The sequence below is a fragment of the Penicillium roqueforti genome (assembly GCF_015533775.1).
Source record: "Penicillium roqueforti strain LCP96 04111 chromosome Unknown scaffold_09, whole genome shotgun sequence".
Classification (NCBI taxonomy): Eukaryota; Fungi; Ascomycota; class Eurotiomycetes; order Eurotiales; family Aspergillaceae; genus Penicillium; species Penicillium roqueforti.
Window position 1 is genome coordinate 683,900 of NW_024067573.1, and position 23,334 is coordinate 707,233.

The 23,334-nt window shown below is 40.1% G+C and overlaps 5 protein-coding genes across 5 annotated transcripts; 1 reads left to right on the plus strand and 4 right to left on the minus strand.

Annotated features, from left to right (window-relative positions):
- Positions 1 to 8,134: 8,134 nt before the first annotated feature.
- On the minus strand, positions 8,135 to 8,560 carry LCP9604111_4612 (uncharacterized protein; the record flags this gene model as incomplete). Its single annotated transcript, XM_039072331.1, has 1 exon — positions 8,135 to 8,560. One exon carries the CDS (start codon positions 8,558 to 8,560, stop codon positions 8,135 to 8,137), a length of 426 nt encoding a protein of 141 aa, XP_038929654.1.
- Positions 8,561 to 9,745: 1,185 nt separating this feature from the next.
- LCP9604111_4613 (uncharacterized protein) lies at positions 9,746 to 11,060 on the minus strand (the record flags this gene model as incomplete). The annotated part of the gene is made up of 6 exons (XM_039072332.1): positions 9,746 to 10,062; positions 10,110 to 10,177; positions 10,230 to 10,609; positions 10,666 to 10,742; positions 10,798 to 10,834; positions 10,896 to 11,060. The coding sequence occupies 6 exons, from the start codon at positions 11,058 to 11,060 to the stop codon at positions 9,746 to 9,748; spliced, it is 1,044 nt and encodes a 347-aa protein (XP_038929655.1).
- A 963-nt stretch (positions 11,061 to 12,023) lies between these two features.
- Positions 12,024 to 13,560, plus strand: LCP9604111_4614 (uncharacterized protein; the record flags this gene model as incomplete). The annotated part of the gene is made up of 5 exons (XM_039072333.1): positions 12,024 to 12,194; positions 12,284 to 12,416; positions 12,547 to 12,670; positions 12,742 to 13,193; positions 13,250 to 13,560. The coding sequence occupies 5 exons, from the start codon at positions 12,024 to 12,026 to the stop codon at positions 13,558 to 13,560; spliced, it is 1,191 nt and encodes a 396-aa protein (XP_038929656.1).
- A 416-nt stretch (positions 13,561 to 13,976) lies between these two features.
- LCP9604111_4615 (uncharacterized protein) lies at positions 13,977 to 15,720 on the minus strand (the record flags this gene model as incomplete). The annotated part of the gene is made up of 4 exons (XM_039072334.1): positions 13,977 to 14,863; positions 14,927 to 15,153; positions 15,226 to 15,499; positions 15,564 to 15,720. The coding sequence occupies 4 exons, from the start codon at positions 15,718 to 15,720 to the stop codon at positions 13,977 to 13,979; spliced, it is 1,545 nt and encodes a 514-aa protein (XP_038929657.1).
- A 4,984-nt stretch (positions 15,721 to 20,704) lies between these two features.
- On the minus strand, positions 20,705 to 23,245 carry LCP9604111_4616 (uncharacterized protein; the record flags this gene model as incomplete). The annotated part of the gene is made up of 6 exons (XM_039072335.1): positions 20,705 to 20,770; positions 20,847 to 21,148; positions 21,212 to 21,722; positions 21,793 to 22,985; positions 23,100 to 23,135; positions 23,206 to 23,245. The coding sequence occupies 6 exons, from the start codon at positions 23,243 to 23,245 to the stop codon at positions 20,705 to 20,707; spliced, it is 2,148 nt and encodes a 715-aa protein (XP_038929658.1).
- Positions 23,246 to 23,334: the final 89 nt, after the last annotated feature.

Consider the following 23,334-nt stretch of genomic DNA (forward strand, 5'->3'; position numbering starts at 1 on the left):
TCCTTTATTATTATAAATATAGAATTACCTATATTAAAATCCTTTTCTTAGTAATATTTATTTACTTATTAGATCTATAACTACTAAAACTTTTTAATCTAATTTTTTATCTCTATCTAGATATCTTAAAGGTAGGATAGTATATCTATTACTTCTTACTTATTTTAGGTTAAAGTCTCTTAGTCCTTCTAATTAAAAGATATAGTAAGTTTATAGCCTCTTTTAATAAAGAATAGGGACTTCTTAGTTATATCCTAAAGGAGTATTAATACTATAAAATCTACTATTAGTAGGTATTTTAACTAATTATCTTAATTCTATTTTATATAGGGTTATAATCGCTATACTATATACTAATTAATAATTTCACTTTATCTATCTATCTAAGGGTAATATATAGTTAATAACTTTCTTTTTATACCTAGGATTTAATAGAACTTAGTCTAGAATTCTAAGATAAACTAATCTCTTTAATTAGAGATAATTATATCTAGGATCCCTATAATCTAAATAATATAATCTATAAATAGGTATACTATAGCTTTTATATCTATTTCCTTCTAATAAGGAATTAATATTAGTCGTTTACTTAAATAGTCTACTACTATAAATATAGTATTATACCTATAGTAATCTTTTAGGAAGGATCTAAAATCTATTATAATATATTACTATAGTTATTCTAGTATTAATAGGGAATATAGTAGTCCTAGAGTATAATCTCTCTATACCTTTATTCTTTTATAAATTAAGTAGTTATTAATATAATACTTAATATCTATTACCTATTCTAGCTAATAATATTATTCTAATACTAATTTCTTTAGTTTCTTAATTCCTAGGTATATAACTAATAGCTATTAATATATCTTATTAAAAAGCTTTATATAAAGATCTCCTTTATTAGGAACCTTAAGTTAGTTCTTAAAAAGTAATAGTCTATTATAAAGTATCTACTTTAGATTACTTCCTTTAATAGCTATCTATTAGAATAGTTTAAGTTTAGTATTTTACTAATTAGCTTATTTTATATAGTTTATAATCTTAGGATCTTCTAGTTTAATTAGTAAAAGCTCTATAAGATATATACCTTTCTTAAGGTATTCTTTAGGAAGTATAGTAAACTATTAACCTTAGTCTATATAAGGTAACTCTTTCTAGGAGAATATATTAGTAATAATATTCTTCTTTCTTAATTAATACTTAATAATAAAGTAGAACTATAAAAGGAACTCACTCTACTAAGCCTACTGTTAATTTATCTATCTTATAATTATAAAGTATTCTAAGGATTAATAATCTATAATAATTTTAAAATATTCTTTTCTAGAGAGGCCTTCTAATTCTAGTTACTACTCTTATAAGGTATAGATAATAGCTAATAACTCTTTATCCTATACTTTATAGTTAAGTTTAGTAGCTTATATTATTTTTAAAAAGAAAGCTATAGGATACTAGAAGTTATTATTATTATAGTATTATATTAAGACTATTCCTAAGACCTTATTTAAGGTATCTATTTCTACTTAGGTATAGAGTTTTAGATTATAATAGTATAGGATTAGAGCCTTAACTAGGCTTTTTTTTAACTTTTAGAAAGTATCTTTATACTATAGTAACTAATAGTAGACTATATCTCTTTAAGTTAGGTAGTAGAGTAGCTTAGAAATAGTACTATACCCTTAGATAAATTATCTATAGAAGTTATAGAATCTAAGAAAGGACTAGACTCCCTTTACTATTATAGGTATCTTCTATTACTAGATTATATAGATCTTTTTAGGATTAATAGCTATTCTTTCTATACTAATAATAAATCCTAAGAACTTAGTCTTAATTATAGAGAATTTATACTTAGGTAATATAACTTATAGATTTACTTTCTAGAGTTAGGAAAGTATTTCTTAAATATACCTCTAATATTCCTCTATAGTATTACTATAGATAAGGATATTATCTATAAATACTATAGTATACTTATTTATATATTCCTAGAGTATATTATTTATAAAATACTAGAAGGTTACTAATCTATTTATTAATCTAAAGGATATAACCTTATATTTAAAAGATCTATATTATATATAGAAAGTTATAAGATCTTCTACTCTAAGAATTAATTAGATTTAGTAAAATCCTTAATAGATATCTAGTTTTATAAAGAACTTAGCTTTACTAGTTCTTTATAGTACTTTATTAATTAGAGGTAGAGGATAATAATCCTTCTTTAAAATACTATTTAGTTATTAGAAATCTATATAGAATTATAGACCTCCTCTAAGCTTCTTTACTATAAGGATAGGTAAAGTATAGGGAGTAGAGCTAGGTATAATAAATCCCTTCTTAAGGTTATCTATAATATACTACTTAGTAGCTTTTAATTTATTAAATAATAACTTATAGAGAGGGTAATATCCTAATTATACCTCTACTTTAAGGATAATATTATAGTCTACCCCTATATAGTAAGGTAGGAGTTTATTAGATTTTTACTTAGAGAAAACTTCTATAAGGTTATAGTATTCCTATAGGAAAGTTCTTTTAATTTCTTTAACCTCTATATCCTAGACTATTATTAATTTAATATTAAGAATATAATTAATTTCTATAAAAGAAGTTAAGAATACTTTAACTCCCTTTTTAGTATTTATCTTTATATATAGTTAATTAAATCCTACTCTACTAATAATACTTATATTAATTAGTAAAAGTATCTCCCTTAGTTCTTCTTCTTAAGTCTACTAGATTAGGATAGGGGGTATCTTATTATTAAGGTTCTATATTATCTTTCGCTATTTCTTAACTTACTAATAGCTATACTAATAAATATAAGCTTATAGATAGGGCTTTTAGGTTTCTAGATCTTATTAAAGTTTATTAAAGAAGTAGTCTTATCTCTTAATATCTACTTAGTAATCTTTATTTATTACCTTATTCTTTCTTAGAATCTAAGTAGATATTAGTATAGTAAGTTTACTTACTACTTTATCGAAAAGTATTCCCTATTATAGCTAGATTATTCGATAATAATAATAGTTAAATAGAATATTATATTCTATAAACTATATTCTTCTTAATATTAAATTATATTATCCTAAGTCTATAACTAATATTAGAACTTATTATTAAATCCTTCTATTAATATTTAATATAAGTATAATAGTATAGGTAATTAGGCTTACTAGTTTTCTATTAAATCCTCTAACTAGGTACTTCTAACTTAGCTTATATATATATATAGACTAAATTTCTTTCTAAGTAATATAATAAAGGTAGTATTAATAAAGATAGATCTATCTATTCCTATATCTACTAATACTTCGATTAAAAAGGAATATCTATTATATATTAAGTTTATATTAAAAATTAAACTATTTCTTAGACTTCCTAAAAGTTTCTATAAATTAAGAGTATATAGTAATACTTCCTTACTACCTAAGATAGAGACTTTCCTTAGGTAGTAGCTTTTCCCTAATTATTACTTTTAAGTTCTTTAAGGTTAGTAACTCTTAGTATATATATATTAGCGGTAGCTATAATAGTAGTAGTAGCCTACTTCTTAGGATAATTATAAGTTATATACCCCTTTTCTTTATAGTAGAAATACTTTCCTTTATATATTAATACTTCTCTTTCTATAGTTATTATATTATTAGTATAGCTTATACTTAGTTCTTTCTTAATTTAAGGGATATAAGTTATAGTAGTAGTTTATATTCTTCCTCTAGATCTTCTAGTAGCTAGGGTAATATAAGTATAGTTAATAGTTTTCTTTTCCTATTATAGACTGATTTTATATATTATACTATAATAGGTTTAAATAAATATATTAAGGCTAATAAGGTCCTAGTTTACTACCTATATAACTTATATCTAGAATAAATATAAAAGCTTTAAGTAAAGGTTATATTTATAGTTTTCTTTAATAATAGTAGCCTCCTCTATAAACTATATAAATTCTATAAGAAAGTTAGTAAAGTTATTATAGGGCTTTATCTAAAGTTTATAGTAGTTAGTATATACCTTAGTCTTTTAGTTAGGATTTATAAAGATAGTTTAGAGGTAAGTAATAATATCCTTAATATTAAGGTAGGGATTACTTAAGGTTATACTTATTCTTAGTATAATATAGAATTAAGCCTTTCCCTTATAATAGCTCTAGATATAAATCTTTCGATAAATTAAAAGGGAGTAATAGTTAGAATTAGCTTTAAGTTTCTATTAGATAATTATTTCCTAAGTCTTAAATTATACTTCCTTTCTATCCTTTAGGATAGGAATATTAGATATCTTAATACTCTTAACTTAAGCTTCTATAATCGGTATACTAGAGTTTAATAAGGTTTATTAGGTAGTTAGTATATTATTTAGGAAATAGTATATAAAATAGTCTCTTTCTTACTAAGTAAGGCTTAAGTAGGTAATTGCTTCGTTTTATTTAATAGTTAGGTTATTAATAGTAGTTACTATCTCTTTCTCCTTCTTATAGAGGGTAGTAATCTCTATATTTAGCTTCTATTTTTCCTTTTTAAGAAGCCTATACTAGTTAACTAGAGTATTAAATCGTTCTAGCTTTAGGGTTCTTTTTAGGAGTTTATTAATAGAAATTTCTTTATTAGGATATAATATTTTATCTCTCTTAATACTCTTAATTAGGATAGTATTTAGGTTTAAAAGGCTAAGGGTAGGAGTAATAGGTCCCTATTAGCCGGTATCTTCTTCCTTTAGGGTATCTAGAGGTCGCTTTCTATAGCTTACTAAACTTCTAGTTTTAGGAGCTATATTATAATCGAGAAAAAGTTTAAAGATATAAACTAAGTTAGAGCTAGTTATAATAACTGCTTATATAACTATATAGTTTAAGGTTAAATTTTAGAATAATACTTAGAATTATATTATATACTAAGTCGTTTAAGGAAAGAATATATTTATATTAAAATTCTAAGTATAAGGAGAGAAGAAGAAAAGGGAAAACTATCTATAAGGGCGTTCCTCCTTCTTATATCCTTCCTATTTACTTGTTTACTTCTAGTATAAAAGCTCGTTTGCCCTTCTTAGAAGGAACGAGGGAAGTCGCTCCTGCCTAGATCATCACACTATCGACTATATATAGCTAGGCCTATACCGGCGGATCAGCCTAGGCTTAAAAACTAGATTAGTAGTCATCGTCCTATAGGCCGGTAGGGTTAGTGAAATTTGTACTATATAGGTCCTTATTAGTGTAAAAGTTATCTTTAAAATCCTATTAATTATCGTTATTAACTAGGACGTTATCCTAATACTCCTCTAGGCTATTATTATTAGCTTAGGAGTAGTTATTTAACTAATAATAGTTAGTATCTATATCTATATAGTATACCTACTAAGGTTTATTCTAAATAGTATACTAGGAGTTCCTAGAGCTATTATAGCTAGACTATTAGTAGCTAGGATTATTCTAGGTCTACTAAGCTTAAACTCCCTACTATAGATATTATTATCTCTAAAAGGTTTAGGGACCTTAGTTACTTTATACTAGGTTCTAGGGCTAATACTAATAGGACTAATATTAGGCTCCTATAGCTTAGTATAGGTACTAAGGAGTCTACTAAGCCTAGCTATAGGGCGCTAGAGCCTATTATTATCTATATCTAGCCTAGCTTTAGGGTAGACCTTAATAGTCTTAGGCTAATAAGTAGTTATAGCTATATAGGCGCTAAGGGTAGCCTTAGTACTAGTCTTATTAGTAATATAGGGCTAAATTATCCTATTATAGCCTATTATTTCTAAATCTAATAGTTAACTAACTTTAATACTTAGTTACTATATCTTTCTAATCTTAATAGTAGTAGTTAAAGCTATTTATAAAAGTAACTAATAAGATAGTCTTAGTTAGTTCTAAGATATTATAATAAAATATAGGCTCTAGGTTCTAGTAAATTTATAATAACTAATTAAGAATATCTATTATACCTATAGCTTTATATAGGTATAATATATCCTATATATATTCTCTTAAGGTATAGCCTTAATATATATTATCCTATTTATATATATATTTATTAAGCTAGAGAAAGGCCTTAGTATAGTTAGGTCTAAAATACTATATTATTATAAAAAACTATCTATCTTAGAATAGAACCTAGTTTATAAGGTATTTTTTATCTATAATTAGCTCCTATAAATATTATTAGAGTATATTACCTTATAAATAGCTATAGATATTTACTTAGATAATAGCTTCTAACTTTAGAAATATTAGGTTTATTATATAATCTATAAATATATATATATTAAAGTAGATATAAAGATTTTAGATTATATCTATTCTATTTTTAAAACTCTTTAAAGGATTAAAAATACTAATTTTAGATACTTTTTATAAGGTATTAGTAATAGCTAATTAGCCTAAGGAACCTTACTTACCCTAAGGACCTTAGTTACCTTAAGGCCTATAAAGAGTATTAGTATTATTCTAAAGACTTATCTATATAGCTTTCTTAATAAGCTCTATAAACTATACTATATTAAAACTAGGTAATAGTAGGGAAGTAGCTAGAATTAATATATTATCTATATAATTAAGACCCTAATTTCTATTATTATAGCTAAGACCTAGACCTCTATTATTTACTATTTTTTATAGGAAATTAGAGAGTTTAGCTTCCTATAGTAGGCTTAATAGACCTATTATAGGGCTAGTCTTACTATTATAAAAATATAAAGTTAATTATACTCTTAACTATACTAGGGGTCGTTCTAAGATTAGGTATTTAATATTAGCCTTATAAGAGTAGAGGTCTACTTAGTTATCTTTAGCTTATTTAGTTCCTAGAGATTAGACTTCTACCTAGTTATCTTCTACTTATTAGTCTTCTAGAGACTAGACTTCTACTTAGTTAACTTTAGCTTATTAAGACTAGACTTCTACTTAATTAACTTTAGCTTATTAGTCTTCTAAAGACTAGACTTCTACTTAGTTATCCTATAGAAGGTCTATATAGCTATCCTTAGCCTATAGTATAGAATTTTTATCCTTAGTTTAGAAAAACTTACTATTATAACTATCTAACTAAGGACTAAAATAAGGCTACTATTATATAGTAGTAGGCCTATATATATAGTATATAATAGTAGTAGCTTAGGTAGTCGGTTAGTCTAAAATAGGTATTAAAGACTAGGGTATAGAAAGGTATATTATAGTAGTAGGTTAGGTAGTCAGTTAGTCTAATATAGATATTAAAGATTAAGGTATAGAAGCCGGTAAACTAGGAGGCTTACTCGTAGTTCGCTTAGGTTAAGGTCTCCTAAGTAGATATATAAGCTTACTCGATAGAGGGATTATAGGACTTAGAATAGTAAGGTAAGATATTAGATAGAGGAAATCCTTAATAGCCTTATTAAGTATAGACCTATCGATAGGCTAGGAAGGTAGAAATAGATCCTCTAAAGATAGAAGGATAATAGAAGTAGATAGTAAGGTTAAGGGATTAGTAGGCCCGGTAGGTAAAGGGATTAAGATAATAATAATATAGGAAAGTATATCTATATCGAAATTACCTAACTAGGGGTATGCCTCCTAGCGATAATTATCGAACTGGATTATAAGCTAGGTAGCCTAACGAGTATACTTATCTATAGATTATTATAGTAGCGGCTTAGCACTATGATTAATAGCCTTACTATAGCGGCTTAGCACTGTGATCGATAGTATGGTCGACCGCCGATTATACTAGGCTTAGTGACCTCTGACCTTGGTATATAGGGGAACCCCTAAGGTGGTCGAACTTATTAAAATAAACCCGAGAGAGATCCTCTCGGAAGAAAAAAAACTCTGGATGAAACCAGGACGTGCTACCATAAATATGGCAAGTAAGCTTGGTAGGGAAGATGATGATATTATGAACCCCTTGTTGGGGGTGCTAACTAGCTAACTATGACTAAGCTGTGACATCGGCGAAGGCTGCTGTGGAGACGGGGGCGTTCCCTCAGAAGGCTTGCTAAGGCAAGTTGCAATTGCGCGTCTTGGTCAAAATTGAGTTCTGGTCTGTTGGGTACACAATATCTAACCAACCGCGCAATGTCTTCGATATCGGTCAAATGCTTTGGACCCTGTCGCTGGTACTGGGATAAGATCTTCTCTCGCGTAAGCCATTCAGCTCCGAAGATCTTCACGGGATATCCGTTGATAGTCCTGGTCACACGTGTCGCTCGCCGTCTGAATATTATACTGCGGCCTTTGTGGCCAGCTAGCGTGATCGAAAACCTCCAACTCGATAAGCTGAATGGTGCCGCTTGGGGAACGTAGTCTGAATGCCGGGATCACATGTCCGAATTGGTTGACCGGTCCAAAATCAGCAGGGAAAGCGTTCAGCAATCGCTGTGTAAGAAGATCTGCAGTTATGTAGCGCTGGTCGACATGAATGACTAAATCCACATCTTCTGTCCGCCGGCTGGGATGTGGTGCCATGAAACATACCGCGGCACCTCCCATGAGCGCGTAGTCAATTTGCAATAGATCTAGACATTGGGCAATGCGGGAGACGACGGTTTCTGACTGGGGTAGAAGTAGGCCACGCATTCTTCAATCGTTCTCTAATATCACGATGGTCAGATTTGGAGTGGGAGAGTGAGTGTGATTTCTCGTACCTCTGCGTGTGCGGAGAGTCGCTGTGGGACTAGAGGTTTTATGAGTAAAGAAACTGATGCAATGAGATGTGCGCAGAGAAAAGGTAAGAGAAAGGAAGAGCAGATGAGCAAAAAAGCAGGATATGAGAAGAGCAGGATATGAGAAGAGCAGGATATGAGAAGAGCAGGGGAGCGGAGGAGCGGAGGAGCGAAGAAACTGATCTAATGAGATGTGCACAGAGAGGAAGGTGAAGGGAGATGAAGAGAGAGGGAGAGAGGAAGAGCAGAAGAGCAAGCCCGGTGAGGAGCAGGCAGGAAGGCTGCCTCAACAACTCCTCGTCTAGGTAGCGCAACCCTTCCACATATGATTTTAGAGAGGTCATAGTAAGAGGGATGTCAAGAATACAGCGGGGCTCTGAAGCAAAGTAAATTACCTCCCTCTCACCTCTGTTATCTCTCACTTCAGTTACCTCTTATACTTGAGAATAAGTTTCTAGGTATGGATACTATGATTTCTATCATTCTACTTGTCTAATCAACATGAATCTACTATCAACTTACGGATGTTGACTTCTCAACTATAAGAGAGACAGCACGTAGCTGGGTCTGTGATATTCCTGAAGGAATTTCATTTGAGGCCAAAGGATATTCAAGGTTTCTTCCGATCCACTTCGGCCCGCTTAGAGGAACTAGGTCCCGGCGCTATTTCATCTACTAAAGTGGGGTCTAAATCCTATGATGTCGAGAGTAGTAGTAGCCAGTCAGGCATATGGCGGACGAGAGAGGTAATAATGGAGAGGAACGACGATAGATGCGTTGGAAGGTCACAATTCATTTGAGATCCAAACTTTCTAGCGAAGACTACAGAGTAAACCACCTAGAAAAATGGAGATAATTAAATTTGTATAGCCCAAAAGCTTCATGTTCATGGGGTCATCGGGCCTGGTTATTCCGTGCTGGCTGTAAATCGATGCATAAAAGCGGTTAAATTCAGGCCAAATTTCAGGCATTAAAGCCCTAGTTAATACGGTGACAACGACCCCTCTCGCTATGTTATATTGTACTTTACGACTAGAAATATATTCCAGCTACTTGTTTAGAGCGTAATATTTGCAATTCGTCATCAGGTAAACATAATTCAGGTTTCGCGGCATCGGGAAACCTGCACCAGGCATATCTCATCAGTATATCGGTCCGAGTCTGCTGTCTGGGACAACTCCAAGCTGGAGGGCGACTTGGCCCCTTTTGTGCTATCTCCAAGTTGCGAGAATCCAGGCTCTTTGGTATGGCGTGGAGTACTGCTATACCTTGAACGAGGTTCTTTTGAGGCCGAACTACCGACGAGTTTCCGGCCTAGGATTCTGGAAAGCAAAGGCCAAATGGAAGGAAGGCAGGCAGCAATTATGATAACGCCACTTTCGAGAATTGTCCAAATCCCAAGCTTGACAGAAGTCCCTATCGATATTAGCTGAGGTTGAGCGTGGGGATCTTGCATGACATACAGGTCGGGTCTGTAAGAGCACTTTCTTGGAAAAAGATAGTCATGCGAAGAATACTCGCGACGGTTCCCCTATCAGCAGTGTCAGAATCCCTCCAAGCAGAAGGTCATTGTGAAAACTCACAAACTTCCCAGAAGGAAGACGCCGGTTAAGGCTACTTTCTGGCCAATTCGGGTGTGAAGTTTCCAGACATACGGCAGCGGCATCACCAAGATCAAAACATCGGTCATGATATTAGGAAGCGAAACATAACGGTAGAAAGCCTCTTGGTTGAAGCATGAGCCTCCAGCAATTGTTCTATCCCATGTGTATGCGATTGGCGAACATTGAAAAATCGCCGCGAGCAAAACTCCAAGTCCATGACCTAGCACAATTGCACCCACAATATAGGCAAATATTCGAAACATGCGGACAGGAAATAGGCGCACGTAGAAGAGGAGGATCGAAACCTTAGCGGGCGCTATAGTGAAAGGAAAATCGAGGATTTGGTTTGCGTAGAGACCCTGGATAAAACCGATTAGACATTGCTGAGAGCTTCTCAAGTCAAATTATGACAAACTTTTTGTAAGATAACCAATTTTGAAGGAGTTCGCGCGACATATTCGAGGTGATAACCGACTCCTCCCCGCTTGACCACTGTACATCGTGATATCAGTATCCGATCGCCAATATACTGTAGGAAGGTGCGTACAATAGATATAGAGTGCCGATTGTGCTAAACTAGCAATCTGTTTTTCTTGTTAGCATTGTGCAGGTTCACGAGGTTTGAATATAGGTGGCGATTCATACCAACGCTGGGATCATTAAATAGTCATCGATTCCGTTTGCTACTCGCTGTATATGCCTAGTGTAAAAACGGGCCCCGACGATAATGATTTGAATGGCAGCAATAGCAATTGAGACACCAATGAGTTGTTGTCCGCAATATGCGACAGTGCCAGTACTCTCTGCCATTGTTGATCAAGCGTTCAACATGTCGCTTGCGAGTATTCAAGGCATTGCTTGACCAATTGGCCAGGTCAAATTTTTTTCACGAGAAAACGTAGAACTCACACTTACCCCAGAGCAAAATGGATCGGCCAATATAAGTTGCCTTGCTTACTTTTTGGTCATATACTTGGCCTCGAGTTAGTGGGTTGATTAGGGATTTATATTAAGGTGTCATCATAATGATTGGGGCCAAAACAGGTTACGTATTGATTTTTAGAACTGTAACAAATTAACAATCCTGCTAAGCGAGATGCGCTCTTTGAATTTTGGGAGAGTGATATATGCTTTGCCCTTTGACCCTACCATCACAAATCTTGAAAGCACTTTTGATTTCACAATGGCATTCGCATCGGACGGCGTGTTGAGGAGAACCCATCGCGCTATCGAGAGCCTAGAACACGGCTACCCAACACTTCCACTATGTTTAGGTTTCAACTATTCCTATCACATCGTTAATTATGCTATTGTGCTCCATATTGCTAACAATGCTGCTTCTAAGAGGCCGAGCACTCGAAATCCTTTACAACATATCTTCCAACTCCACCGTGAAACCTGATTGAAACCTGCCGAAGGAAATTCAAGTGTAACTCGACAATAACCAGACTGGCTAGTTAGAGCCTCTTTATCAGAGTTTTCTATAGACGGCAGTATATTGTAGGCAATAAATGCAAATTCAATTTCTCGTATAAAGCAATCGGGGCATAAATAATCCCAGATCTCGGCTACACTAGTTCATCGAGTGGACCTGCTTGCTTGAGCACGGTTCACACGGTTCACACAACGGGATCTCAAGGCCCATATTTGTCGGAGAGCCCGCCCCGTGTACGGAGTATGTAGCGTTTATGTACTCCACGGGATAACTTGAATGCTCTAAGATATCCTTTCGGGAAATTCTAGAATTTCTACGACACCGCAAGAAAATCCATCATGACCCAGGATATGGACACATCTCTCTCGGCACAGATCGCTGCTTTGGCCGATAGCGCGCAGACTCGAGGCCTCGATGAGCAAGCACGTTCAGAAGCACTCAATGCTGCTCGGCGTTTGGTAGCTGCTTTGGAGTCACCCGTTGAGAGAATTATTCAGGATGTAGTGATGGTATGTTTTATGTCCGAGACTTCAAATTCACAGCCCCTCATTGCAGTCTTACGATGTGGCTTTTGAATTAACTAATTCTGAATTTACAGCACTCCCCAGCTTTGATGGCTATTCGTATGGGTGTTCAGCTGGGAATTTTTACTCAGATCAGCCAAAAGCCAGAAGGCGGCGCTTCATCTCCGGAGATCGCAGAGAACTCCGGTGCAAGCTTGGTTCTTGTTGGTAAGATTGGTCTATCCGACCGTCGTTTATCAATGAATTCTGCCATTCCCCTACATTAACATAAAATTATCATATTCAGCATGATATTATACTTGCAATAGACTAAATATCTAATATAAATTCTCTCAAGACCAGATTACTCGGCTTCTCGCCGCGACGGGATATATCAAGCAGGATGGAGTACAACACTTCAAGCCCTCGTCTCTTACCATGGTGATGGCAGACCCAGTCATGGAAGCAACCACTCGAGCCTGGTCAGTGCAATTTTTTATTTTTTTCCCATCTATGCTCCTAATCGGCTGAAGCTTTTATTGACAACACGTAGCTTTGAGATCGGCAACCTTTGCACTTCCAAAGCACCAGAGTTCTTCCGCAAAAACAATAATCAATTCCCTAGTTCTGCCAAGGACACGCCTTTCCAACTAGGATTTAACACCGATATGAACTATTTCGAGTGGCTGGGCCACAATCCCGATCTGGCCAAGGATTTCCAGCAATGGATGACACTAAAGCAGAAGACTACCATTAACTGGGTTGACTGGTTTGACATTCAGCGATCAATCATTGATGGCTCCAGTGGCAAGCCTGAGGATGTCCTTCTCGTTGATGTTGGAGGTGGCGAAGGGCATTATCTACGGCAATTCCGCGAGAAATTCCCCGAGACACCTGGCCGTTTGATCCTACAAGATCTGCCGCAGGTAGTTTCGACCGTTGAGAATCTCCCGGAAGGTATAGAATTGACGCCGCACGACTTTTTCACTCCTCAAACAGTCAAGGGTGTGTAATGTTAGAATTGCATAGTTACTGTGCTTGTGCTAATGATTGTCAAATAGGCGCGCGGGCATACTTCATGCACTGGATTCTTCATGACTGGTCGGACGAGCACTGCCGATCCATCCTGGCTAATATTGTCGATGCTATGGAGCCTGGTTACTCTCGTCTGATCATCCACGAGTCCATCCTCCCGGACCTCCACTGCGATCTGCCGTCTGCTTGTCTGAGCGTTATGATGATGGTCCAGGTTGCTGCGTTTGAGCGATCTGAGAAACAATGGAGGGATCTTCTTGCGTCTGTGGGACTGACGAAAGTCACCTTCTACCAGCCTCCTGGAAGTGGCGAAGGTATTGTTGAGGCTTTTAAATGATTTAGGGGGTATGAGGCCTGGTATCGGCTCAAGCCGGGGAGACAGGGGTGACAGTCAGGAGTAGGTTTCCTCTCACTTGACTGATTTAGGTATAAGGGAGTGGGTGAGGGGGGAAAGAGAGCGTAGGGACAAACTGAGTGAGAAATGAAGGCGAGGAGTGAGCCAATAGCTGCAGCGCTCTCACCCTAAAGTGATCTTATACTTTTATTAATCCCTGGGAGTGCTAGAAGACTTGATCCAGGATATAAATACTTTAAAATAGATGGCCATAAGTGGCGCCATTTTCAGCCGCCTATCTGCCACTTGCTGTCGCTCACCGTGCCCCCTGCACTCACGCACGGTGAATTTAACACGCCGCAGTAGCTTCGTATACACCTGTCGCCAGATTATCTCTCGTCACGAGCTGGAGAAGAGCATCAAAGACGCTCAACATCACCCAACAACCACTGGACATGACGATAAGACATTCGGCCTTGATCCTGGGATTGTCGATGACCCGCTTGGAAGGTTTCCGCAAACATCAGACCACGTTCATAGTGCTGGACTCCCATCAACCCCTGTGGACCATCCAAACCGCCATAATCGTCTTGGGCAGTGAAGACCGGAGCGTATTGCAAGTCGGACGTGTCAATAGTAATGGGAGTGGTGGGACGAGTCTGGAAACCCAGCTCGCCATTCCAGGTCATGTTCTGGATCGCCAGCAACGTTCCATTCGTGATGATCAGATAGTCCCAATCTCCATTCGAGATCAAGACCCGATTAGTCGCCTCGATCAGTCGCGGCAGGACATGCTCTGTGGGATTCGCAGACTCGTCGTACTGTTGCTCGGGCCCCGGGTTGACGCCCACAAAGACGCTTTCGATGCTACAGAGCTCCCAGTCGATATCGAGAGGAACATGCAGAGCGCTCTTCACATCCGTGCGGTTGAAATAGGTTGAGGGACCGGGTTGATAGGCAAGGTCTGTGGGGAAGCCCAGGACATCCCATAAGAGTGGACATGTCTGGCTGACCTTGTAAGGACTCCAACATGGGTTCGGATTATAAGCTTCGAAATAAATCATGTTGTAGATGTCGCACTCGGAGTAGTTCATTTGTTTGGAGGGTTGCACTCCAGAGGCCGGATAGGTGAAATACTCCTCGAAGTATTCCTTGTAACCGCATTCTTCGTAGGTAGCTTGCAGCTCCCCCATGTACGATTGGTTAAAGTTGAAGAGCTCGGCATGTTGTTCAACGAAGGGGTAGGAGGGGAGTTCGGCCTGGATATAATCCCACTGGCCGATGCACGCATCATACATCAGGGCTCCTAGTATGGGATGAGTATGTGCGACCGATATAATGCAGATTCAGGGGGATTCTCAAGTCTTACCGCTGAGGTTGAAGTACTCGGTATCATTCTTGTCGAGCATGGCGGCGGATATGAAGGGCACGTACCGGCCCGCATAACTCTCACCAGTTAAGAAGATTCGAAAGTTCTTAATACCGTATGTTTTTTGGAACTCTTGGAAAAAGTTGACGAAATCGGCAGCGATGTCCTCCTCGTCGGTTGCAGTCGGCGTGCCGTTTGAGAACCCAACTCCAACCGGTTGGTCGACCCTAAACACCTGTCAGCTTATCAAGTACATCCTCGGGTCTGCACACAAAGAAACCATTTTACTAATGACGTACCATAACATATTGGTTAAATTAACCCATGAGTACTCATTGATGACAGGTTCGTAGGTACCAGGTTGCCAGGTGAAGCGCCCGTTCTCCTGCAGAAACCCCTGCATTGAACTACATCCCGGTCCACCATTCAGCCAAATTGTAAGGTCGTCGCTTGGTTCCCCGATCTTCGGCTGGAATATGTAGAACAAGGAGGCATCGTCACGGACAGGGATAAACCCCGAGTACATCTCTCCCAAATCGAAATTAACGTCCGGTAGACTCTCCACGACATGGGCTGTGGAAACATTATTTGTCAGCCGTGGTTGAAGGAATGGGTAAAGGATTGGAGTAAAGCATACATTTAGTCTCGTTAGTTAAAAATCGATAGTTTGAGGGATCAATTGGTTCAGACTGCTGGGTAGGACGCGTAGAAGGGCCTCGAGTCGGCTGTCGTGCTTCGTTGCCATTGATCAGCAGTGCGATCGCCAGAACTGCTGAGATCGATCGACCGAACATCCTTGCAGTTCCCTTATACGGAGTAGAGATCGAGTGTTCGCAATGCAAAATGTCAATCGGCCCACTTGGGTAGAGCTAAGGAGAGGCTATGTACTCTTATACCCCTATATGCCGGCTTCTCTCGTGTTTGCATGACAAACACGCTTTGGTATTTCTTCCGAGATCCTTCGATATGAGATCCACTTTTCAAGGGATCAGCCGTGCTAATAAAATTAGCGGCTGTTGATCACGAACAGACCCTCTTTTGCCCACTTCTCTCCACTTTTTGCATTTTAGGTAAGTGTCGTCCGGAAATGAGATTCTTAATGGGTATTAGCATCAAACGCTAGAATACCAATGATTCATTGTGGTATATACTAAGTCTCGTAGCACATCTAGTTCTAATGTATTAGGAACATTGTTATGTATTCGAGTGTACATATACTACAGCATAAGCCAATTACCATATTGTATTAGATAAATTGTTAATAACCCTAAGCTTAAACAAGCAATCAAGCAAAAGCCAATTCGCATATAAATGGATTAATTACCTTTTATGCAATATTATTGGTCAATGAAAGCGGTTCCCCTGTTCCTTCTCCATATCTGACCCACCTGTGTTTTGAACCCGGGGATTAACTTACGGGGTTTAACTTACAGATCCCCGGCAGTTCTTTCCCAATTTACCAAGGGAATGAGTCTACTATGTAACTACTAAAGCGATATAGGTGCACGAAATCAGTAGTTGGGAATGACATTGGTACCTAGACAGCTACACCACTATATAGCTACAGTACTTCTTCCTTGTATCCGCGGAGATGGCTACAAACAGGCGACCGGGGGCCGGCGGAAGCGCAGTGCCTTGCATATCGAATAATACTACCGTATGTATTAGAATACAACAGTCTATACGAAGAGATCTAATCAGATTGTTTAGCTTATAATTAGCATAGTACTTGGCTAATTCGGTTTTTGTTACATATTGAAAGCAAGTTAATGTTTCGAAAGCGTTCTCACCTCGCAATGGATACATCGTAGGACCGAGAAATAACTTCTAACTTAGCATCTAGATTGCGTACCATGAAGTTGTATAATACAGAAGAGAATATTCGAGCAACTCCACATAACACGAAACAGAGGTTCAACCGTAGGACGAAGCTTAATTAGGGAATATTCGGTAGATCTCTGCGCTACTGGAAATGAATTCCACACGCGTACGCAGGACACAGACTATTGTATGGACCTTGGGGGAACAACTTGGAATAGGTCCACTATTATTAATGCTTTGCTAATCGATTCCAAGCCTTGGAAATTCCAAAGTAGACGTTTAATATTTATTGGTACCTTAAAACCTGATTATGATATTGATGCGGCATATACGGAGTACGGAGTACGGAATGCTAATTTTCCATCTGGGCATCTTTAAGCGGGCCGTTGTCGGATCTGATAAAAAGAGAGGGGCAACCATGCTTCATATAGTGCACAAAGACTTTAGCATAGTACTCCGTACATATCATCGATGTTCAGAAGCCCCTTTTTTCATAACTAATTTAAAACCCGACTGATTGCATTCTATGCCCTACTGCCACTGATACCAGTTCCATGGTATACCTTAGCAGTTTCGACACTCATTTTGCAGTATCTTTAATAGGGGCGAGCTGAGGAGTGTATTAGGGTTATCTTTGAGCTGAATCCACGTGACTGAATGTCAGCTTTCTATCCATGATTCATACAGAGTGTCCGTGCTTTGTACAACATACTTGGATTCAGCATATTCTCCGTATAGATGAAACTTGCGGCCCCGGAGTTGCCCGCGGCCGAGGTTTCGGGGCTTCGGGTCGGAGCAAGGGTATTTACCAGATATAAAGTGACAAGTGGTAGTAGAAGGCGAGGTGCGTTATAGAGCTTATGGTTATCACGGGGTCTGAAGATGCTTAATTAACTTGTTCATTATAATGAGAGTGCTGCTCTGGTATAAGGATTAAAGAGGTGCCAAGATATAGGCAAAGAAATTTGCAAAGTCTAAGTGTGTGTATTAAAGATCGCTAACAACCGGTAAAGAAAATTCTGCACTGCCTCCACGAGGGTGGTTATTTTTCATTTTTTATGGGTCTTCTTTATTTACATGGAATTATATTTCGATGACTACCCAGGTGAACTCAGCATTCAAGACATCAAACAGTTCCTGTCAGCTTTTCGCTAAGTTGTGTTGATTCATTAGCGTTATAATTAATTTCTTCAAATCCGAGAAAGAAGAGAAGACTTAATCAAAGTAATAGGCCGATAACCTTGTTGTCTTCTTCAACAGACAAGAACCGAATGGTCATAACCCAGGTATATTCAAGACTAAATCGGGCGTTGGAGACTAAGAGCAATCTGCATGTTTGTTCTTCTCCGAGCCACCATCATGATGTTCCTGAGTTGTATAATTGATTTACTACAACATAAGCTGTGCGTGGAAATTCAGCTCTAAAGCGATTAGTTTCCAACAGGCAGTGAAGCCGAGGAAGCCACGTAACCCGATTCTTCATAGTGAGCTCTATCACCCTCCTGTTCTCCACCTTTTATTCGCCCTTGTTAGTTCTTCTCTCCATTGCTGCTCTAAAACAAGAGGGGGCCAAATGAGAGTCGAATGATAGTAGATCGGAGAGCTCTTGCCCAGGATCAGCAACGGCTGTCCGAAACGAAATTTCACCTGTTGGCTTAGGGAGAGAATGAGACGAAGGCGGGTTAGCAATTTCGGTCCTGGGTGGGAGCTGTGCAACCATTATGCCAGTGCTAGTGCTACATGGTGGCAAGCGGGAAGCGTTGTATACTTGCTGTCGAAACATTATGAAGTCATTCGTTTTGGGCATGGTTCATAATTTCTGTACCTTGGGCGAAAGATCTGAGTTTCCTCCAAAAAGGAATTCGCAAACACAAATCACCTAGGTACGTCCTACGGCTTGGATCTGAACGATATCCCGGGAACCATCTTCGATCTTGAGGCTGATATCTCGTTTGCTCGCTCATAGCAACTCAACTTTTGATGGTTGTGAGTAAGCGGGTGAAGAGAAGCATAACTAGTTAAAATAAAGTGAGGGCCAAGTGAAAGTGTTTGAGGTCACGTGGCCTCTCGGGCATGCTTGAATTGGGGACTGCTTTCGCCGTGACCGCCTTCGGGCAGGACATTCATAGAAAAAGACATCTTAAGGAATAGCCGTCTGATCATCCCTCCCTGACCCCATATCTCGGTAAGACGGCTACAAGCACCTACCGGAGGATCTGCGTCTTCATTTTGTTTCCATCGGATTTGAGAGAACTTCCATCTCGGACTTCGCTGAGACTTGAGGACATACAGATTCCTCCTGCCCGTTAGAATAGTTCCAAGTAGAGCATTCAAATGTCTACAAGAGTGCTGACCCTACTGGTAGGTGTGGGTCAGACTTCGGTCTGTCAGATTTGGTGACCGACGCTGGGATTTCCTGACCCTAGGAGAGACCCTGATCCTCTGTGAAAGAGGAACTCATTGCCAAACAGCGCGATATCATCTTTGAATGGACAGATAATCATCGTCTCGTCCAACGAGTCCCTCGAAACCGCTGCAGCTGGAAGACATCTGGCACCTAGCTGCTCAGCATTGTGCTCGGCGGATATTGCCCATCTGGCAGATACTGCATACTTCAGCGAGGTACGGCAGGAGCTCCATGGGACCGTGATTGCCGATTCGAGCGCGCCTTCCCCTCAGTCAACACTCTCAACAAGTACGACCGGTAGTTTCTCTTCTCCTCCTCAGGCAAATCGATATTTTCCAGAGCACACGCATTCTTCACGCAGTACTCTTCGGATGTCTCCAATACAACTACATCGCAGGCAAAACAACCCCAGCTTTAGTGGTTGCCGACCAGCCAGCCTGTTGCATAGTCGATCGCTGTGATGATCTAACGATTGCCGTTCAGAGTGGGCGGCATCCGCCTGTTCGGACGATGGGGAATTGATCTCATCGGCCGCTTACCGACCACTCCGAACGGCAATCGTTAGATCACCACGGCGATCGACTATGCAACAGGCTGGCCGGTCGCCCGTGCAGTCCCGGACGCAACAGAAGAGGTTCTCACGGAATTTCTTTACCGCGATGTCTACGCACATTACAGAGCCTTCAACGAATTGCTCTCCGATAATGGCCCGAACCTCTTGTCCGGCGCAGTACGACACTTTGCGGGCTTGCTGAAAGCTCGCCACCGTACAACCACTCCATATAATCCCCGCACTAATGGGAAAGTAGAAAATTTCAATGGTTTAATCGGTCGCACGCTCACGAAATACCTTATGGGGGAACCCACGCGCGTGTGGGACGAGTTCCTCACGAAAGCAGCGCAATTTATTTCAATATTTGAGTGTAAGAAGGAAGGAGCCCGGGAAGAATGGTATAGCGATTTCGCCAAGCGAGCTCAAACTGAGGACGTGGGTCATCCTGTTGATTGGCTGCGGACTTTATACACGAGGATCAGTGTGCAATATATGGTATTCGAAATGGAAGATCTTTAGGTAACTGCAGATAAGATGGAAAAAGACCGGGTGGCTGCAGAACAGTTGGGAGAGGAGAGGCCAAAAGCCGTTGTCCCACCGTCTATCTTTGATGTACCCTGGGCTATGGGCCGTTAAACAGTGGACTAGTTGATATAGTCTGGCTATTGATACTCGTTGAGATTGTTTCTGCCTCAGATAGGAGGACTTCGCTCCCTGACTGTTTGATCTTCCTAGCAGTTAGCTCGATACAACCCACGGTTTTCTTTGCCTGAGGTTTTATACCAGTGGAGCTTGAAACCCGGTAGTGAGACAGGTCAAAATTTACTGTAGGAAAATCCGATATGGTGCACTGAAGGTGTATTAAGAATTCACTAATCTGCAGTAATAAGAAGTCAGAGCCGACCCCATAAGAGTCCGTCTTCTTCTTCTTCTTTTTTTTTTTTGAGTTTTCTTCATTTACAAGCGTATCTTCATGAATAAATTCCAATGTCACAGCTCAAATCTCCTCAATGACATCCTTCAGTACATCGAAAAGCTCACCGGCCTGCTTCTCATTACCGAGCTATAGGATCATTCAATGTTAGTATTATAATCATCAAATCAGAAAACTGAGAAAAATCGAGGAAGATAAGACTTACCCGGAGAAGATGGCTCACAACCTTGTCATCTTCATTGCTGGCGAGATAGATATCCCGAGTGGATGGGCGAAAACCCTTGATATCACCAAAAGGCATGGTCTTCCAAATTGCACTGTTCATCATAACACGCAAGGCACCATCGGCGCGCATGATAACGCGGCCGGATTTCTTTCCATCGGGCTCCGTCTTGAGGTTAACCTTGAAGGTGCCGGTACCACGCTCCTTCCATTTCTTGTCATCAAAGTAGTACAGCTTGCCCTTGGCTGTAAACTCGGTGGTCTCATTTTCTTCGCCGGTTTCAACTTTGTCATGGGGTGAGCGACTGTCCATCTTCGGGGTGCTGGGGGGCAAGGGGGGATCCATACCAGTTTGTGCGTGGAATCGCTCGTCGGTCTTCTCGGCGACAAAGGTGTCATCGGGTCCGCCCGCTGGTTCCTTGTCACTTTCTTCCTTGTCGGGTTGTTTTGCACCGAGGGTCTTTTCACTGGGCTCGCCAAAAGAAACGGGGGCATTAGGAGACGCGAAACTGGTGAGTTTACCAGCCGTTCCAAGAAAACCGACGGGAGCGTTTGCCGATGCGAAACTGGTGAGATTACCAGCTGTTCCAGAGAAACTGGCAGGGGCGTTTGCAGATGCGAAACTGGTCAATTTACCAGCTGTCCCAGGGAAAGCGGCGGGGGCATTGGGAGATGCGAAACTGGTGAGTTTACCAGAGGGAGCAGGGAAAGCGCTGCCAAATGCAGAGAAGCCGGATCCGAGGGCACCGAAACCAGCAGTTGAGGCAGGACCGGTTGAAGCATCAGATGGTTTATTTGCAGGCATTGCAAAGGGTGAAGGTGAGGTAGCAGCCTTTCCGAATGCACTCGTAGTGAAAGTCTGTTAGGAACTAGTGTTAGTGGAAGACGAAGAAAAGAAAAACTTGCGGAAGATGAGGTAGCCAACTCACCTGGTCCACCTTGGCCTTGCGCTCCTCCGAATTGTCACGAGGTCTCTTCTTCTCGGGTTGTCCTTCGGTGATGGATTTTTCGTCTGATGAAGTTGTCTCAGTCAAGCCAGGCGTGGGGTCAGTCGCAGCGTGGGAATTCTGTGAGACGTCATCTTCAAGTTGTTCTCGGCTCCGTTTCTTCTTGAGGGTTTGTGAAGAATCATCCTCGTTTCCGCCGGCGGTCGATTCAAGATTCTGTGGGAATTGAGAGTGGTTAGAATCAGGAAGTCCAAGCGTGGGTCTAGGGTAATAGGGGTGCGTTGGACTGTATGGGACAGGACGCGGAGAGGGAGAGGGTGAGGGTGAACGGTAGTCAGGTAGAGAGGGCGAGGGAGAAGAGTAGTCAGGCAGAGAGTCTTCATCTCCAATTGACTCGGGGTTTTGAGTTGTGTGAGATGGAGAATCATCATGTATGTAGGATTCAGATGAAGGGTGGGAAGGGTTCTCGAGAGAAGGGTGCACAATAGAGGGCGACCCAGGGGAAGGGTGTCCGGGGGAAGGGTGTCCGGGGGAAGGTTGTCCGGGGGAAGGGTGTCCGGGGGCAGGGTGTCCGGGGGAAGGGTGTCCAGGGGCAGGGTGTCCAGGGAAAGGGCTTCCAGATGAAGGAATAGGCTTTGCAGAAGGAATGGTGTCACGGATTTCGGAGGATTCGCCTTCAGCGGATCTCGAAGTCGAGGAAGCCAAGGTGACCGCTCCAGTTGTCACCTTGATACCAACCTCAACAGGAATGGTCAAATGGCTAACTTGCTCGGATCCGCCAAATGAGACCTTGATCTCAAGCTCCAAGGGAAATTGGATCTTGGTCTCGGTGATGAGGCTCATGATCGGGTTGTGGGACAAGGGTGTATTGCGAACCGCAATGTTCGCGGATGATGTGGCCAGCACATCGTCACTCACATCTTGGGTAGTGGCATCCTTGGGTAATTCGGCGTGATTGGAGTTGTCTTCACTGTCAGCGGTGTTCGGAGTACACTCTCGGGATCGCTTGGCTGGGGGTGTGTCGTTTGCACCATCTGTGTTGTCGAGGTAGCGCTTTCGGTTTGCACGTGCAGAATCGTTGTTTCCACCAACAGCATCGAGGTTAGTCTCCTTGAGCTGCTGTCGCACGGGGCGTTCGCCGCTATCATTGTCGGAGGGGGGCGACTGCGCGGTCACTATCAAGATTGTCAGATCACATGAACTTCGGAGAAAGCCCTACGGCAGAAAGGGTATTGCAGATATAAGTAAAAGCTGCAGAACGGAGCAAAGACCGATCGATTAAAACGTACCTCTGTGGTCCATTTTCAGTTGCTCCGTTTCCAAAGCTTTGGAGGTTGTCAGCGAAACTGCCCAAGTATGTGGGGGAGGCTATGCGCCCAAGCGCTGATCACATACCACCTGTGGAGAAGTTCTGCTCGCTAGAAGCAGAAGCCATGGCGTCACGTCCTATAGACAAGCTTGTCAAGGATATTGGTATTGGATTCCAGATATCCGGTCGAGATTGAGTTGGGCGGAGCTTAAACC